This window comes from Centropristis striata, chromosome 12 (genome assembly GCF_030273125.1).
Source record: "Centropristis striata isolate RG_2023a ecotype Rhode Island chromosome 12, C.striata_1.0, whole genome shotgun sequence".
In the NCBI taxonomy this organism is placed as follows: domain Eukaryota; kingdom Metazoa; phylum Chordata; class Actinopteri; order Perciformes; family Serranidae; genus Centropristis; species Centropristis striata.
Genome location: NC_081528.1, coordinates 24,858,162 through 24,877,278, shown reverse-complemented (window position 1 = coordinate 24,877,278; position 19,117 = coordinate 24,858,162). Strand labels below are relative to the sequence as shown.

The following is a 19,117-nucleotide window of genomic DNA, read 5'->3' as shown; positions in this document are numbered from 1 at the left end:
TGTTCGGTCCGCTAGGTAGGTAAAGAAATTGTTGCGACTCAGCTGAAGAAAGTAATAAGAGAAGATGTGGATATCAAGAGATTTATCCTTTTAAGCTTGAATACTGAATAAACACAAGAAGAAGAGAAACACAGAAGAAGGGACAGAGCAGCAAGGGTTACTTTTTTTCAGATATTTTATATTTTTGATGACAGCAGAAAAAAACAAAAGTACAGATTTATCTTTCCTTTCTTAATGGTTGGAGAAGCATACGAGATGAGGGGATCACAAATGAAAACTCTAAAGGATGAAGAACTCAATAAATGGAAGCAGGCAGAGAGAGACTGAGAGAGAGAGACAGACAGAGATCAAAGGAGGGTCTGAACTTCACAATCAAAGAAGAAGAACGAACAGAAAGGCGCTTCCCACTGCTGAGACCCCCCTTCCCACCTTCCCACTGTTAACTCCAAGTAACGCAGTGTGAAATGGAAAACAGGGCCGCAGACGCAGTGGTCCACAGAGTTGTCAACAATCATCAAGTCAGAGATTCAGAGGGAGATCTTACACTTAGGCTCAGTATGCAAGGTTCCACTTTGGGCTTTGTCATCTAGGTTATGTTTCTTCTATTTTTCGTTTGCTTTTCCTTTTTTTTTTATTCCCCAAACTTCTTTTTCACCCAATCTGTATCTGAAAGGTGAATATGTTAACTGCCATTGGATGGTCGGCTATCTTCGTCGTCTTTGTCACGTAGTCGTTGAGGTGTGGCTATCGCTAGCAGGCTCTGGCTGGGCTCTGCATCCCATGGCGTCTAGGAAGTCGCTCAGGATTTGATATTGAGGGCGCGAGCAGACCTGTCGTGGTGCCAATCCCTCAGACGGGCATATCGGGGACTCTGAATCTCAGTGAGGAACTTTTCCCTGACCGCAAGCAACAGAGATATGAGACAGAGATAGACAGGGAAGAAATAGATTGTAGGGAGGGGGAGGGAGGGATAAATAAATAAAGAGCATGAGAGAGCAGGAAGTGGAGTAAAGTGCATAAAAGGTGAAAAAGTTAAAGAGAAATAAAAACAGGTAACACAACAGACAGAATAAGGAGGTTAGGTCTGCAAGGCAAATATTAAAATGATGGAAAAGTTTCACATTTTGGGAGACATTCTAAGTCACTTTCTTGCCAAGAGTTAGATGGGAAGATTGACTTTCATATCTGTTTTTAAACATGAAGCTACAGCCAGCAGCTAGTTGCTTAGCTTAGTACAAAGACTGAAAACAGTAAGCACACAATCTGCCTAACAGCTTCTCTTAAGCTCACTAATTAACATGTTATACCTTGTTTAGTTAACCATATAAAAATAAAAAGTGTAAAAATAACACATTGCTGTCTTAAGGGGGGTTTATGTGTCTTACATCTTATCAGGCAGTCACTTCTCCGCTGGTTTGCCTGAAAACATTGCGGTGATAACAAGACTTCAGGAAGTTAATGCTCACGGCTGAGAAAAGTCAATTGGCATTTGGATTTTTTTTACCTTTGGACAGAAACAGGTATGCCTTTTCCTGTTTTCAGTCTTTATGTTAGCCTCTTAAAAACAGGATTCTATACTAAAACCTGTCGAGCTCCTGTAAGGTTAGGCCTACAGGTCTGAAATACTATACATGTGTGAGTGACAAGAAGTAGAGGGTATGTATGGATTTGCATAGTTGTAGCATAAAGGTTGTCCTAGTTATTGTAATTATTAAATGAAATAAAAAAGATTGGTGTTGAAAAGTTAGGCTAAGCTAACAGATGAAGGTGGTATCAATCTTCTCATCTATCCCGAAAATGTTCCCTTACTACTTAAATTCAGCCACAAAGCAGATTAGATAAATGTTCAACTAACACAAAGGCAGTACAACCCACACCACACATGCCAGTATTTTAAACAGTATAATTCCAGGTTAAAGAGTTGAGATCATTTCTTAAAAAAGTTGCCAAACTGACGCTTCCACACACAAATGCACGAAGGCCGACATTTGTTCAAATCAATGCTACTCAAGTTTTTTACCTGGACCTCTTCATGATTTCATCATCTGGGTCCTGCACTGAGAGATCCAGGAGAGACACACGTTAGCACACCTTACTGATGAACGTGCTTTTCACAGACAAATAGTCAAACAGCTGATCATGTGCCAATCCAAACACGTTTAAGAAACTACGAGGAGTTTTTAAGCAGTTATGAAACGGTCTCAATTTAATACTATGACCTACATAAGCAAAACAAATCTATCAGCAAGAAGACTGGCTATTATACTATTATTATCATTATTATTATTACTATTATTATTAGTTATTACTAAGTCTGACTAGAGGAGCCTATGTTTACATTTTCCCAGGAAAAGTTTGATAGTAAGTATGTCAGTTAAAATGAAGCAGGAGGATTTCTTCTTTTTAGAATATTTTATTTCTGACGGTATGTTTTGTGGTTATGGCTGATACTGGGGCAGGTTCAGCAAAGAGAATTCACTGAAGAAAAAAAAATTAAAAAGTTAAGAAAAAAATAAAATAAGTTGTGCCTTTCTTTACAACACAAGGGGGCAGTGCTCATGGAAACACTACAGTTTTTGTCCACAGGGATCACAAAAACACAAAATTAGAGTCTCTTGTAGTTGCTTTAAGTAGTATCATACATTGATCTCATCCTACAAAACCTCCTTAGTAAAAAGCATGCAGATCCATTTGTCAGACTGGTTACAGTCATGACAAAACTCATGTCTCTGTTGACGGCAGCCTCATGACAGGTGAGGCCCGTCTCTACAGCTGAAATATGAACACGCCTGTTATCCACCTTTCCTGCGTCACTCACTCTGCTGTCACTCTCGCAGATAGTCACTTCGATCAGACCAACTGTTCAGTCACAGGCCTTCACCTACACCTCATCTTGAGTAGTGGAGAAACCCACCCCTAACCCATCACTCCTGTCGTCTCACTCTCCTGAGCATGCTGGGCCTGATCCCTGACTTACTGAAGTCGGTGCCTGTGAGCTGGGCCAGGATGCGGAAGGAGCGGGACTGGGTGGTGCCGGTGCGGGGCTGCCAGTCCTCAGTGTCCTGGATCAGCCTCTTCTTGCTGCGGTCGTTGGGGATAAAACAGGGCAGGTTCTCCGCCCTGAGGCCGTGCCTGCACACACACCCATTAGCAGCACACGGCAGGCGCTGTTAACACAATCCCATCTAGGGACTACACACCCACACCAAGCCAGCTAATCAGGTGACCTTGAAAATAGAGGACATCCTGAACACATCATGCAATACCTAATGCTCAGCATCACAGTCACGCAATAAGCGAGCTAATGGATATCCATTACTTAGATTTCTCATGGGCACACTGTAGACGCTCATAAATGGACATTACCACATTAGAGATCGTATTTATAACCATCATTAAAATCAATGGGAGAAATCCTGTCAGACTACAGTACCTGGCCTGGTTTGTGGAAACATTTTACTACATATTAAAGCTTTTATTTTGATAGAAGCAGCACAAAAATGCTTTTCATTTCCAACATATTGTTCCACGGGGTTTGCAGGTCAACTGCGGCATGCATTTACCAAAAAGCAAACAGCGCATGAGAGATGAATGGTTACTAATGAACTGGCTCTGTTTGTTGCTTCTGTTCTGTAAAGCGTATCTGTGAATCTAACCAAGAGCACCAGCACTTCTCGCTACCCTCATATCTAACCTAATAAGCCTGCATGCAGCTGTCCCTTACTTGGACTCGTGGTACACATCACCATAGAAAGCCTCTTCACCCCTGCAGAATAGACCAAAGATCAAATAGAGTCAGACAAAAGATAGGGGACGTTAATGTATGGTAAGAAAGAGCTTTTAGACATTATGTTTCTAGTGTTGTCCTGATTGCAACTTAAAACTGTCCACTACAAAAGAAAGAAAAGGAGGTCCTCACAAGGGGTTGCAATATAAACATGAGGGTCAATATGTTTGTTTTAGACTTTCCTCTAACCTTTTCACTTTAAGTTATCCAACAATTTACAAGAAAAGAATGTCAGCTATTCTAATCCAATACAAAGTTTGTGCCACACAACACAACACTATTTCAGCCAATCAGCAACGTCAACATCAGCAGGTTTATGCTTGTGCACAGAAAGGGGGAATGGATGTATGAGCCATTACATTGTTGAATATTCTCCTCCTGTTTACTTCCATTCTATGCGAGCAAAAGGACGAATAAATACCACCACAACTGCTGACGCCACCTTCAAGTTAATTCATCGATTTTTTTTTTTTCTTTAAATCACATTGCTCAAGCTAGTAAATATATGCAATGAGTGAGGAAGACAAAACTGTTGGGAACCACTGTAATAAAAGCTGGGAATTATTAAGAGTGTGAGAACAATTTAAAAGGCAAACAAGCAAAACATTATTTGGTCTGCACTGTTAAATAAAAAGAAGAGATATACTAACTTCTCATGAGTTTCCATCTGCGGCGTGAAAACACAAGGGGAAAACAGAAAAGGAGAGAAAGATGTCAGGTCTGAGTTAAACAGATGAAAACCAGAACATGTCAATATATGGAAGAGGTTTATACACAACAAACGACCCAAAATGCTGCAGAAAACATGCAAGTGGTGCCACGAGACATGCTGTTTCGTGAGAGAAAGGCGGCATTGTTTGTCGGTCAGATCATCTGTTGTCACGCTGACCCAAAATGACCAGTAGATTTGGCACAAAACCTCAGCCCAACGTGCTCCTCTCACCCATGTGCACAAATGCTTAACAGAGCTATGTAAATAGCTGTAGCATTTGCCAAAAAAGGGAGAAAAAAATAAAAACCCTTCGTTCGGTTGCTGTGCCATCCCAGTAAGTCTCCTTTTTCTTGTGCTCGTCAACAACAATAAATACCATGGCAGTGACACATGATGATGTCAGGGTGAGCTCTGTACAAACACCATCAGACAAAACCCGTTTCAATATGACAGGCCTGGACACATTAGACATATGCGCTTGGCATTGAAACGTTTACTCTCTGGAGAAATCCAACAACGTCTTCATCAAAAGTGGGTTGACAGCTGTAATTAGGCTCTATTCTTCTCAAAAGTGGCCGGAGGAATGGGTTTCGTCCATCTGCAGAGAAGCTTTGCAACCATGTGAGCCCTCTTGAGAGTAAGCAAGTATGGCTGCTTAAATAATCCAGCACCAGGGCAGTAAAAGCTGCCGAGATCTCAGCAGAATTTATGAGTGAGGCTAAATACAGCGACAGGCTACATCTCACCACAGTCAGACCACGCTACCACTACCATGACCCAAATTACAGGAACCTGACTGGCCTATCCTAAAGACTATTTCATGCCATACTGCCACTCTCTGGGTCATTTAAAATGCATTTCGATCCATTCCTGGAACTCCTGTAAAATATGACTGGTAAAATAAAAAACTGGAAGATTCTGGCATTGATTTTATATTTATATTATGTAATTATAGGAGCGAGAGTTTGGTCATGGGAGCAGTAATTTTTAATACAAAGCAGAGATGGTACCAGCATAACAACAGCTTGAGAACAATCAGCTCTGAAACCAAGTTACTGTGTTTTTATTTCAATAATTTAGGACCAAAAGATCAGAAGCTGAATTGATCAATGAAGTTTTCAAGGAGAGACAGAAGATAAATGTTTGGGTTTTTTTTAACAGATTTTAGCATTTCACCTTTAAGCTGGTTTAGCAGCTTAAAGTTGTCTTATATAAAATACAATCCATTCAGAAGCAAAAGTAAAAAGATGCCCCATGATCAGGACTTACTGCTGAACAAATTATAGGGCCGTACAGCTAGTCATTTAAGGAAATCCAGAGAGAATCATGGATTTTGTTTAAAAATACCAAAATAAGAGGGGATGTCAGTGACATCACCACCAGAGTAAATTATTTTTATGCATGATGCAAACAGAGAGATATAATTAAATGTATTATTAGAGGCATGGCATCTGACTAATGTGATGTTTTACAAAGACAAACTAAAGTGAAAAAGCAAGTACCCTGACGAACAGCACAGCTTCTAAATGCTGTGAAATACTAGACCTGAAAATCCATTTTGCCATTTCTTTACAGCATGCTGCTGACAAGATACAATAATCACAGTCAGTCAATAACCCATCTGTTGAAATAGCAAATCAGTTTGAAAAGGTATTATTTTGCAAGAAATTATGCATTCCTCAAAGCTTAAAAAGTCTTATTCCATCTCTCACACATACAGTGAGGATGACAGGAATATAAAAAAAAAGGTGAGATTGAAACATGATTTATAATTCTTGTTTGTTTGTCACACTGTGAATATTTTTTTTATTCCCTGACAAAGCAGCGGTGTATGAATAAACTTTTCTTTTTTGGAATAAATATCACAAAAAACTATGATTGATTAACATATCCATAGGTCTTTCAGCTGGAGGAAGCCAGCTTGAATTGCATAAATAAGCCCTGCTGAGCTAACAAAGTGTTTGCTTGCATCTGTATGATGAAGACCAACAAGATCATTTCAGTCTGCTTTGACAGCCTCCTACTTTCCCCCCAAATTATTCCATGGCCAGAGTCTATCATGATACAATCTATACTGCTGGTGTCATCAGCAATAATATAAACTTATATAAAAGTAATCTTGCTCTCTGGTTTTTTACATTATTGGCAGACAGTGGAGTAATTAAGTAGATTGACGTATTGGTTTATATTTTCTGGAATATTTCTTAAATCTATGACATAACTTTGGCAACATACTGATGTCAAGTGTTAACAGAATGCTGTTTGGAAATCCTGAAGGAGCTGTTTTCCCTTTCGTGTAAAACCAGAATAATGAGACGTCAGAAATACCATTAAAACCACATTAGTCACATTGTGGTTCCAAAGGGAATAGTGTTTATTTATCCACCTACCCATTCTGTGGCTGCTGCATACTGGCACGGCCCTGTGAGCTCGGGGTGTTAAGTTTAGGGGAGTAGGCCACAGGCTTAATAGCAGGTCCTGAGTTGGCACTACCACCACCTGCTGTAAATGGCCTCGCCATCTTGTTAATGGTTGTGCTGGGGGCAAAGGAGTACTTTGGAACAGAAGCCGGAGCGAGTGAGTCCTATGAGGGTGTGGGAGAGGGAGACAATGCAGCACAGCACACAACATGCGGTTGGACATTTGACACACAGTGAAAGTTCCTTCTGCTGTTGCACAATCCCAAGCTTTACATTAAGACAGCTTCCAGCGCAGCCCCAATATGTTTTTAGAGGAAATTATTACTCCGGCTGCAGAAGCAGCTCGGTCAAAGCCTGCAGGCTTTTCTCCGTGCACGGAAGAAGTGCTTAAGAAGTGTGAACACAGCCATTTTATTTGTGTTGGCAGTCTGCCACAGACCGGCCAAAGTAATCTGCTACTACTGGTAAAAGGAAAATGCTCAAAGTGAGAAATTGTCAGATTTGACTGACATATCTCACTAATGAGATTTCTTACTGAGCATTATGCATGGACTGCAGAAGAACACCTACTAAAATGGATCATTGACTTCGTGAAAAGCATTATGGTCCTGCTGCTTTACTTAAAAACCCGCATGCAGCACAACGCAGTTCATGACACAATTGTATTGTGCAGACTGTAATCAGTTGGGCAAATCGCTCTAGAGAGGTTTGACAGTGAAACTAAATGCATCAGTGTTACTCTGGCTTCAGGGATTGTGCAAGGCATCACAAAATAAAACACAGGAAATTCCAAAAGCAATATTCACAACACTCCATCCAGCAAACGACTCATTTAGCGACTCACTGATGCTTTGCTAATGCACAGTACATGGACTCTGTGAGAGCTTGACAGGTGACTCGGGTGAATCAGGTGATTTTAAACACAAAGTGACATAACACACTGTTGATGCCAATTGAGAGCAACGATTAAAGGAAGTTTCAAATGCAATCAATGTCACTGTAGTCCAGTAGCAGACCATGCCAGAGCATCCAAGTGTTCATACAGAGGTGAGCTTATTGTTTCAGACAAATATAGTCTTACCTTCTCTTCTCCACCTGCTTTGAAAGCTCTGTGAAAAGGAGAGACAGGGACAGTTATTAGCACATACTTTCAATAAACTCACCTTCACACAAATTGAAGTTTCAATACTGAAAACTGTTACTTTCAAATCGCAAAAGTCTGGAGTGTTTGAGGAAAAGTGATGTTTGAGACAGCCTTCGTAACAGAATGCTGCCATGTTGAATCTCTTTCCAAAATAATTGCCTATTTTATATAACCTGAACAATTTCTGAGCATATTGTATGAACTGGGGAAAAAAGCTTATGATGACTAATACTGCAACACTTTGGAAACAAAATTACACAAGAATGTTTTCTTGTATTACACATTCTATTAGATAGATTGGTCAAATTAAATTTACACGATCCAAACCAAATTAGTCTAGTTACACAAATAAAAAACAAATATAAAGAATAATGCCCAGAATCCCAAGTAACATTTTAAGTGTTCCCCACAAACCTCTGTCATTGTATACATCGCCACAAAACCTCTGTCAGACTTATGTCCCCACAAACCTCCCTCATTCCCCATAAATCCCTGTCATCTTATACATCATGACTAAATTCTGTTATGTTACATTTCCCCACAAACCTCTGCCACTGTATATGTAAAGTGACAAAACTTCTAACTTAACAAATGGGTCTTATTGTTGTAGCTCCTTCCCATCAGTTCAGACAACATTCTAACTATGAGCTTAACTGCTTAAACAGCGAGTTGCAGGAACTCTGCTTGAGACCTTTTTACAAGCGGTATTGCAAACAAGTGATCAGACGGGTTTCTAAACAAGCCCAGTTTAACCCACTTATCTAAACCACTCACAGATGCCAGACTAAAAGAGAACACACTCAAAAAGGTCCATTATAATTATCCAATGCTTCATAAAACTACATGAAGAACCCAGAAGTAGCCCTGCAAAACCTACTGTTACTGGATTCAGGGTGTTTAACAGTTTGGTTATAACTGGCTGGAACACACGGTTGAGATAGTTTGGGTTCAACTGGACTTGTTGGCTCATTTTGCTTGCTTTAGGAATGCTAAATGGACTCCACTGCAATGCGGTCTCAAGCACAGTCCCCTTACAGCCATATTTCAATCATTAACCTAATCAGCAAAGATGGTACAAGCGATAGAAAAGATGGGAGAAAAATGAACCAGATTATAAAAACGCTGATGTTTTCTCTGTGGTGGCATTTAGAAAAATCAGGAAAAAAAACCCTCACTACTTTTCACACAGTCTGGGACTTTCCACAGATTTACCCACCCAGTTAAGAATAATGCACACGCCACGGTGTAGCACACTTCTTTAACTCTAATCCCAGGATTCACATTACTGCGGTGCCTCTGCTGACTGGAGCAGCACAGCAGACGGTTCATTAAAATATCTTTACACATTAAACACTGAGGCACCTAGCTTTAAACACAAACTACCACCATCCCCTGCCCACTGTTTGCATGCTACACAGAGCTAAAACAGGGTTAAGCACGAATGAACCAGCCCCGCAGCCACTCTCATTGTTTCAGGCTGCAGTCTCGCACACACAAAACAATGGACAGCGCTTCCTGTGACAATGAGAAATGAATAACCACTCATGTCAATGCCTGCTCAACCACTGATAGAGCAACGTTAGACAGGATAACAACAGGGCTTTATAGATAGAGCGAGGAGTGAAAGGGGAGGCATACTGACATGTCTGAGCGTGTCATACTTCTGGGAAGACAAATCAATGTGACATTCATAGTGTTTCAGCTCTCCTTAACCCACAATTTGATGAGTCACACTTAAAAGCAGGGATACAGAGAATGTCTATGACAGACACTTTGTACTGTATTTTTTTTCTTTTGCCAAAACGGACTAAAGTGAACAAATGTGAGGATGATGAAGTCTCTGTTCCACGGAATAAGTTTGACCTGTGTTGAAACTGAATATGCACACTATGAGATCATTTCCTGCCTCATTTTATGGGTCACTTATCTTAACTGATGCATGCTTGGCTTTCAAGCTGATGTTAGATAAAGTCAGAAATCCCATGATACTGTAATCAACTTTGCACACATCACCGACAGGCTCCGACCACAACCCTCTAGGCCGATCCCCGACACTGAGCGTTAAAATATGGACCCAGTGTGTCCCTGTAGCTGTTACATGATCTCCTTCCTTTGAAGCCGAAAATCTATTGCTCATATTTTTTTGATTCCACTCCCAATAAAAGGCTCTGGATAAAGCCTAAACCATAAAAAAAGACACCAAATGATCATTGGTGTTGAACAAAATGAGGCACTAAACCAAACAATGGACCATATCTCATCAGCGTGCAGCTGTCCTCCTCTCTTGACATAAAAGAAGCTGTGTGGAAGGCAGCCAAGGTACGAATAAATAAAACTGACAATAGCTCTTCTCCGAGAAGTGTTTCAGGAAAACAATATTTGCTTGTCTTACAATATAATAACAATAGGAGAGGGCCAGATGAAGAAAGGAGACTGGGGATTCATGGGTAGGGAGTCACGGGTAAAGAAAAAATAAAAAAAACAGTGGAAGAATGTGAAATGTTTACAATAGCTGGACTCCACATGGAGTTGAGAAATAGAGGAGGCAAGCCACAGAAAAAAGGAAAAGTATGGCTGATGTTAAGTAAACATGCTGGCTTATTACAGGCCTGTCAAAACACTAAACCACTCCCTGTGAGATAAAGGTAAGAGACACTCTCGCTTTCATTAAATAAACTTGTTTTAAAATGCACAGTAACAATATTTTCCGCCATAAATGTTGTGTTACATAATATTCTATTCAATAAATACTTAGAGAAAAGTATCTAACTTGCAGCTAAATAACTGCAGTAAACCTTCAGTGTAATGAAGTGCATTATGGTTAGACATAAATTAAATACACAGAAGAAGATTAATCTTTATCTTTGAAATAGCAGAAAGAAACCATGTAGGTTTACATAATTCTTTTTCAGCTTTTGGCATAGTATACCTGCCAGAAAACAGCAGGGAAGCAGGCCTTACAGAACCATCTCAACTCAGGTTTTCCTGTTTATGAGCTATGTCTTAACACAGCGTCATTAATCATAGATCTGTGCCTAGTTGCATAACATCTCTGAAACTAAGGCTGCCTTTAGGAAAAAAATGTGTTGCTTAAATCTCTTAAATGTTTGTCCTTCGCTAAGCTTCACTAACTAAGTATCCCCTTATACTAGAAGTTGCTAGAAGGTCCTTAATCACCATTTTCCTCAAACATTTTAAAGGACCCTACCAGGCTCTTCATTAGTGAAACAAAAGACTATGGGTGAATTTATCATTATTGAAAGAGCAAGAGAAGAAAGAGATACAGGAGGCATTTTTCGGGACATTCAACATTGTCACTTTAAGGTTTGCACTAGCAGCTTTGTAGTCAAAGGTTAACATAACTTATATAGTCACGTTAGCTGTTGTTTTATAAAAAACGACCAGTTTCTGTCAACTCCTGTCAGTGTTCGGCTCCTTTCTTGCTGTCACAGTAATGTTTTCATTTTTCTTCATTACTTAATTTACAAGTCATTTCACAGAAAGCTTTCGCACATTGATTTTGTCAGTTATTTCATGCCACATCTTGTGCTTGTGCATATTTGTTATGGCTGGGTTAAATTTACTTCGGATAAATGTGCTTGTGCTTTTCCATATTCTTCAGGGAAAACAGCATTCTTCTCTACGTGGCTTTTTTCTTTTTTTGTTCTCTTTGTTGTCCATTTTGGAGAACTTGGTTAGCCAACGGTGACAATATTGCTGTCAAGTAACATTAAGGATGATGATGTGAATGAAATGTAACCATGGTAACTGAAGTGCACTTTATGCTGTATTCTGAGAGTAACTACTGTTAAAGTCTAAACATTTAGGCAAGGGGAAAACCAAAGAAGCTTTGTACTTCATAATGTTCCTAAACAAACCTCTGAGCTTAGGGAAATATTTTGCATAAGAGAAGTTTGAAAAGTTAAGGTAGTTTATGCAAGAAGGCGATGAAGCTCTGTAAGACAGAGACACATCATCCCTCTGCAGAGAGCATGATGCCACTTTTCTCGATACTTATCCGCTCACCACAGAGGCCAACAAGATACTCTGTCTCTTTTCTAATTCTCCTTTCCTTTTCCACTCTAAAAAACCCCACCCATGACTCTATTGCTCTCTCTCACCCTCGCACTCCTTTTAAGGCATTTAGTAGGTCGAAGCGTAGCGTGTGACCTCTTTCTGCAGAAAAAAAGGTAACACATGCAACATCAGCAATGTGCATTGTTTGCTGCGTGGAAAACAGAAAGCACAGCTATTTGATAGCAAAAAGTGTGATCTTTAAAAATATCTCTACCAGATACAGCAAACCTTGTCATGTCTGGGCAAAATAACCTGCTGAAATATTTAGTAACGCAACATTTTACACACAAGACTGCAGTCATAGTAGACTTCACAAAGCCTCAAAAATCTGCCTTTGATCCCCTGGAGTTTAACTGTGCTCTGCTCTACCTCCAACCACCTCTCCCTCTCCTCCTATTCAGCTTTCATCCATTATTCTGTCTCTACTCACCTTTATCAAGCTATTTTATTCAAGCTAAATTGATAAACTATCTTAATATTTGCTTTGCAATTGAGCAGAGCACATTAAAGTCATTACCGCCATTATCCAAAAGGTGATGTGTCCTCGAATGTCTTGTTTTGGCCAAAAGTCCAAAACGCAAAGTTAATCAGTTTAGTGGAATAAAATTAAATGACAAAGTAAAGCATCAAATCCTCACATCTGAAAAGGCTGGAACCTGCTACTTTTAGTATTTTGCTATGAAAAAAAAAATTAAAAAAGGTACTAAACAAAACAGTTGAAAAAACAACAGGTGAACTGGCAGGCCCACTGAATCTATTGATGTGAACAGCGGTATTTATATGAATGTGAGAGCCATGCATATATTGAAAAATATGCAGCAAATATCCATCATGATCTTTACATCTCAAGCTATTGGTTTATATTCTGGCTGATTCTGGAGAGTGGTATAAATGACCTGCGGCTGTTCCGACTCTCAGCAAACTAAGCGAACAAAAAGGATTTGTCAGAACTTAATGGTTGAGTCTCCTGGCAGGCAACAGAATGAACTAGATGTGAAAATAGCCGTATTACAACTGGGATCAAAACCTCTTTAGTTTTTGATTTTGTGATGCTCATAAGTAGTCCCATGACAGCAGCAAGTCTCATCGTTATTACTTAACAATCAGCGCCTTCTCATTTTGAGGGTTTCAGACTCTTGTATGATTACGTTCCAGCTTTTTTTGGGAGGGAAATCGTTTTCGTATAATTAAGCTCCTGATGAAACATTTGGCTTGTACTCTACAGAGATCCTCTATCAGTCAGGAGTTTCTGGCAGGAGTTAAGTGAGCAGGTATGAGCGCTGCCTGTTTGTGGGTTATCCAGTGCTAATTAAAATAATTCAAGCAAATTTTGAAAAAGAATAGATTTTCCTGGCTTACGCTTAACAATAAAGTGTTTTAATCTGAAGAGATATTTTCTCTAATTTCATTATAAAGCTGAGGCCTCTGAACAAGGTTTATTTCAGCCGTATAAAGGCCAGCGTATCTGCCTGTAAGCATTTGGCATGCATACCTGCTGCTAAGCACAAACTGCTAACCCCTGCTCTTGCTTCTCTTGAATGATAAAGGACAGAATATTACCGTAATACTAAGCTTTATTTAAATATGTGCTTTAGAGAGCATGTACCTGTATTTTTAAAAAAATGTTACTTTGAAGTTTTTAACCTGCATCTAGGGCAGTGCAACCATCAGTTATTTTCATTACTGAATTTCTTGATTAATCGATTGTTTGATCTATTGAATGTCTGAAAATGCTGAAAATTGGTTTCCCAAAGCCCCAGATGACTTCCTCATATGTCTTGTTTTGTCAACAGCTCAAAAGATATTCAGTTCACTGACATGGAGGAGTAAAGAAACCAGAAAATACTCAAACAAAAAATGTTGCCTTCTTTTCTTCTAAAATACTCAAACTTAATAATCCAGTATTCTCTGACTTTTGCAGCTCTACATGCAACTAGATTGAAATCTACATCTAAATACAGTGATTGACGATAATGCTGAATTTTGGAGAATATTTAATCCCCAGGATATTTTGTACAAGGTTTAATTGTGCCAAATTTAAAGTGTGTCAAACACATGACCACATTTGGCACACATTTGTGGGAAAACAGCATTGGCTGAATATCAGAAAACCCAAACACAGATCATTTGAACATGCTTTGCTCAGCACCAATCCTGGGACTGGAGAACATTTGTAGAAGGAGAAATAAAAAGCAAAAAAAAATGAAATCTTTGTGGGTGGAACTGGGCATACCTTTCAGACCAACAATCCAGGAAAATCATTTTTCTTCTAAGCCTCACAGTTCAGTTCTTAATTAGTAAAAGCATTACATGCTTCATAAGTGACCATATGGTAGAGCTGCCATCTGTACCAAAACCAAGTCAAGTACTTTTTGGGCTCATGGGCTGAAAATCTGTTCTGCAGTGTTTGAAATATCCTGCAAACTACTGCAAGAGACAAAGACGCAAACAGGACTGAAAACATAACTTCACCTGCAGAAATAATTACTTTTTTGACGGCATTTGCTGTTGGTGTTCTGAGGGAAATTAAATGCAAGTCCAAGTCTACACCTTACTAACACCAGGCTTTAAGGAAAATGAAATAATGGAATGTGAGAGGATAACTTTAAGCCCAATGTGTTCTGCGACCATCTGTCACATTGGAGGCAAATTTCAAGGACATTATGGTATTTTATCTCTCCAAAAGAATGAAGGAGGATATGCTTTTTGTAGTGATTTATGCTGCTGGGTTTCACAGAGATAAAAAGAGGCTGAGTGATCATGTAGTGTTTTGTTGCACCATGCGTTGCCAGAGGACTTACTTGCTGAGGGTGAGGGTGAGGGAGTCTGTTGCTGCTCTGATCTTGTTTTGTGCCTCCACATGGGTCATGTCTTCTGCATTGGTGTCACTGATGGACACCACCCAGTCGCCCACTCCGACACCAGCCTGAGCTGCCTTCCCTCCCGGGGTCAGCTGGAGAAAAGAAAAGAGACGTTAGAGGTACAGGAGGACAGGGTTTTCAGGGGAGATGACAGTTACATGGATGAAAACATGTCCTAACAGGCCGCTCCAGAGGCAGGAGTGCACCAATAGTAACTATAAGAATCACACAGCTACTGATTCTTAAATTGGACAAATACATAAATAATATAAACTTCACCTTCCATATGGCTTTACTGAACAGTTCACACATTCATAACTTTATGTCATTTGAATTCTAAATCAACAGTTGAATGCTGCACAGCTGGGCTGTTTTGGGTTTTTTTGCATTCTGTGTTAAACTCAGCACAGCTGCAGATAAAGATTAGGCAGTAGTAATAATATACTATTTGTAAATTGCTGCGTAGGATTGTTTGACTCGTGTGAGCCAAACATTTCCATTCCAAAAGGCAAAATTTATTTTAATAAACAGATGTTACAATTTCCAAACATGCTTTTAATTGAACAAAATATTCTGCCTTAATCCATATTTGTTGGAGTTTAATTTTTCAAAAACAACATTTCCACTGAGGTAAAGGGAGGTATGCACCTGTATTAATGGGGGGGCTCTTACATAATCTAAATTTTGAGTTATTTTCATTCAAGAAGATTGGATGGGATTTTGTTTGAGGATTTTATCAAATTTTTCAGGTTAAAGACAGAAATTTAAACCTTTCTTTGAAAACTTTTAAGCCCTAACATTGTACCCTGTTCTTTTAAAATGTAATGAAAGACACAAAACACATTGTACATTTTTAAGACTTTGCATCAATTTCCCTCCTTTTTTGATATCCTGGTTCTCAGGTCAAAAAGAAAACTTTTGTTTTTTTAATAATATTTTTATTACATTTTCCAACATAGACACAAACAGCACACCATGGCCACAAAAAAACAAATATCCAACTACTTATTATGCAATTATAGCCAATACAATAAAAATGTCCCATTACAATTGACAGTGATGTAACAAATACATATCTGGAAAGAAAGAAGAGGAATACAGAAAATTGTAATAGTCTCAATTTCCATTTTGTGAGAAAATGATTTTTGAAAGGAATATTAAATAATAATAAGAAATATAAGTAAATTAATGTCCTGCCTTATAACCCAAAAGAATCACTTTGCCAGTATTTCTCATTGCCATCTATCATCCCTTTAAGAAAACTTTTTTTTAAAAAAGTACTTAAAATGTCATTGTGTGACGACACTACCCGCCATTACCTCATACTTAAACATTTAAAAGTAAAATGCAGAAAATAAAAAAAATAATAATTTAAAAAAAGTCAGTTTGTTGCATTTTCTGTCGACAACACTTAATAATCAACTCAGGGAGACTGTGTGTCTGGGTCTGACAAGTCAGCCGAGATATTTCACTCAACACAATCGGGAACAGGCATTAAAGGTCATCATGATGTCATCAGTCATCAGCATATGATTTGCTGCAGATGTGACTATGAAAGGAACTCTTAAAGGCTGCAGACAGGGACCATGTGTTACACATCGTCACATAATTTACTGGAACAACCCATCTAGACAGGTAAGTCACTGACAAAACAATGACATCATCCTCTCAGGCTGTCGAGCTGACATACTGAGTCAGAGCAGAGGGCTGGGGTCTTGTTACAAACAGGAAAACTTGACTTAGTCTCTATAGGTAGTAAAAGGTTTATGTACAGTGGTTCTAGTGGACATGGCAGACAGTGTAGTTTAATATACAGAGCAGAGATGCCAAATCGTGTTTAGTAAGGGCTTAGTCAGCTTGCCCATGTGGCTTAATGAAACTCGAGACTTGTGTCAAAGTCTCAGATAACTGGAGCACAAAGTGTTCAGCATCAGATAAGTGAGCCGGTGCCAGGATTTTCTGGCAAAAAACCTATTAGGATTACTCTCTGATGTCACGGATCCCTGCAAATGTTAGCTCATCAAAAGCTCAGTGGACTCTGCGGTTCAATCAATAGTTTTCTGCCATGTTCAGCTAAGCTATCACACTTGCCGCTTTGATTTTGCACATTAAACATAAACACTTGTGCGAGTGGGGGGTAATATGCTCTGTAAACTGATGACAGCTCAGGCTGAGATACAACTCTGCACGCCACGCGAAGACAACGAAGTCTTGAATCAAAACACGGCGAAGGCTAAAAATAGGACAAAGTGCATTCCTCGGGGGCCATCCGAGCTAAGTTTTTTACAGCCAAGTTCAAACATCACTTTAATTGCCTTTGATTTGCACTCACTGGAAGCAATTAGGAGAAATTATTTCTTTCTTAACCCCTCTGTTTAGGAAGAACTTGAAAGAGCAGTGCACAGTAGAGGAAGCTATGTCATGGATACATGTGACAGATTGTGGAAAGGGGCACAGCCTGGCATAATGCCACTGAGGTTCACTACCGAGAGCTGCAGACCTCTTTTTAATACTATACGGGATTGTAAAACTTGAGCACCTTGTCATTTGACCAAAATAAAACAATGCTTTTACTAGCATTTAACAACAACAACACATCCCATGGGCCTTAGCCTCAGACGCACACTGCCAAAGCCTCAATTGGGCTCTCGTTGTTTAATTTGAACAAAAACTGTTAAAAATAAAGTGTTGAAATGTTACTTGCCTGTATAGCAATAGATGTCTATGCAGCGAAGATAATGAACATCATCACTCTGTGTCATCTTTTCAGGAAGAATAATAAAAGAGCTTGTTATGGAAATTAAAGTTTTTGCAAGACAACCCTCAAGTGGGGTGGGATTTTGGTTGGTGGAATGAGCCAAAGTTATTCTATTTTTAATAATATAACATGGGAAATATAGACAGGGAAGAAGTAAAGGGAAATTAGGAATAAAAAAAGCTATGTGAAAGTTTTCTGTCAGAGAACACGAAATGTTTTGATGCATGGAAATGATGAAAAAGTTTGCCGTCATCGTACCTCAACCCAGTCATTTTGAACAATGTGCTGGACAGCACTCGATCATCAATCGTTATCAAAACAATAAATTAGTGCATTTATTTTTCATAAGTGGTGTTCATTGTATACTATGAGCTGTGTAAAAACAAGAGCCAATGTGACACTTCCACATTGGTTGCCTTTAATTTCTTCGTCCATCTGAATGTACTAAAATTACAGACCATCATCAAAAATTGCACAGATATAGTTGATCTATTAATGTAAAAGGTGAGATAAAAAGAAACAAGAGGAGAATGTATGAAGTCATACAGATTGTGTATGTACGTGCATGTGCGTCTGTGTGAATTGAGTTACTGATGGACGCAGACACCTGTGCTCCTGGCTCAGGTTCAGAGCGCAGCTGCTCCCTCACTTGAGAAGGCAGCAGTTAAAGTTGCTGTGCTCAGACCTTTGGATGGTAGGGGGTGGACGGAAACCCTATACCCCCCCAGCAGTTTGTCAATATGATGAAGGACAGCAGAAAACATGTTCCTGAAGGCAACGCACTGCACTGCACCTCACAACAGCCAGACATCTAACATGACGTGTGAGAACAACCTGAAGATTTCGATTTGGCAGATTCCTACGACACAAATGGGAAGCAGGCTCGTCCTGTCATAAAGGATTTTGTGCAAATATGATTGAGCTCACATCACACTAATGGCATTGCATTTGTGCAGCTGAAGGTATTCGCAACCACAGGGTTAGCCTAACAGCTAGCAGCCCGTTTCAAGGCTTTTTGGCAGAGCACAGCAGCAGAGCTGTTTTGGTATGCTATCAAATTTCAAAGCATGAGCCAACCTTTCGAAATGCAACGTCTTGAATTCACCTCTGAAGTGCCTCCCTTCCCTGACCCTGCAGGTGAGCCAGGGCCTTACACCCGCTCCAGGCTTGCTTCTCTTGTTTTTGGTTAAACTAATAATGCACTAAAGTATACAGCTGCAGATATATACTGGCCATGTAACTGTGCACCAGCTCACTTTTATTCTTTCCATGGCTATTTGGGGGGCGAGAGACAGTCTGTCCTTACATCACTCACACAGCACAGCTGATGCAATGCCATAAATATCCCTCTGAGAAAT

At 39.5% G+C, this 19,117-nt stretch overlaps 1 protein-coding gene across 3 annotated transcripts in view; it reads right to left on the bottom strand.

Moving 5' to 3' along the window:
* Positions 1-19,117, bottom strand: part of pdlim7 (PDZ and LIM domain 7) — a 37,963-nt gene that overhangs the window by 10,358 nt on the left and 8,488 nt on the right. For all 3 annotated transcript variants that reach the window (XM_059345907.1, XM_059345909.1, XM_059345908.1), the window contains exons 4-6: positions 14,942-15,093; positions 8,001-8,028; positions 6,890-7,083 (exon numbers count right to left, since the gene is read on the bottom strand). In XM_059345907.1, the coding sequence (XP_059201890.1) occupies positions 6,890-7,083; positions 8,001-8,028; positions 14,942-15,093 (374 nt within the window). The remainder of the gene's footprint in view (positions 1-6,889; positions 7,084-8,000; positions 8,029-14,941; positions 15,094-19,117) is intronic.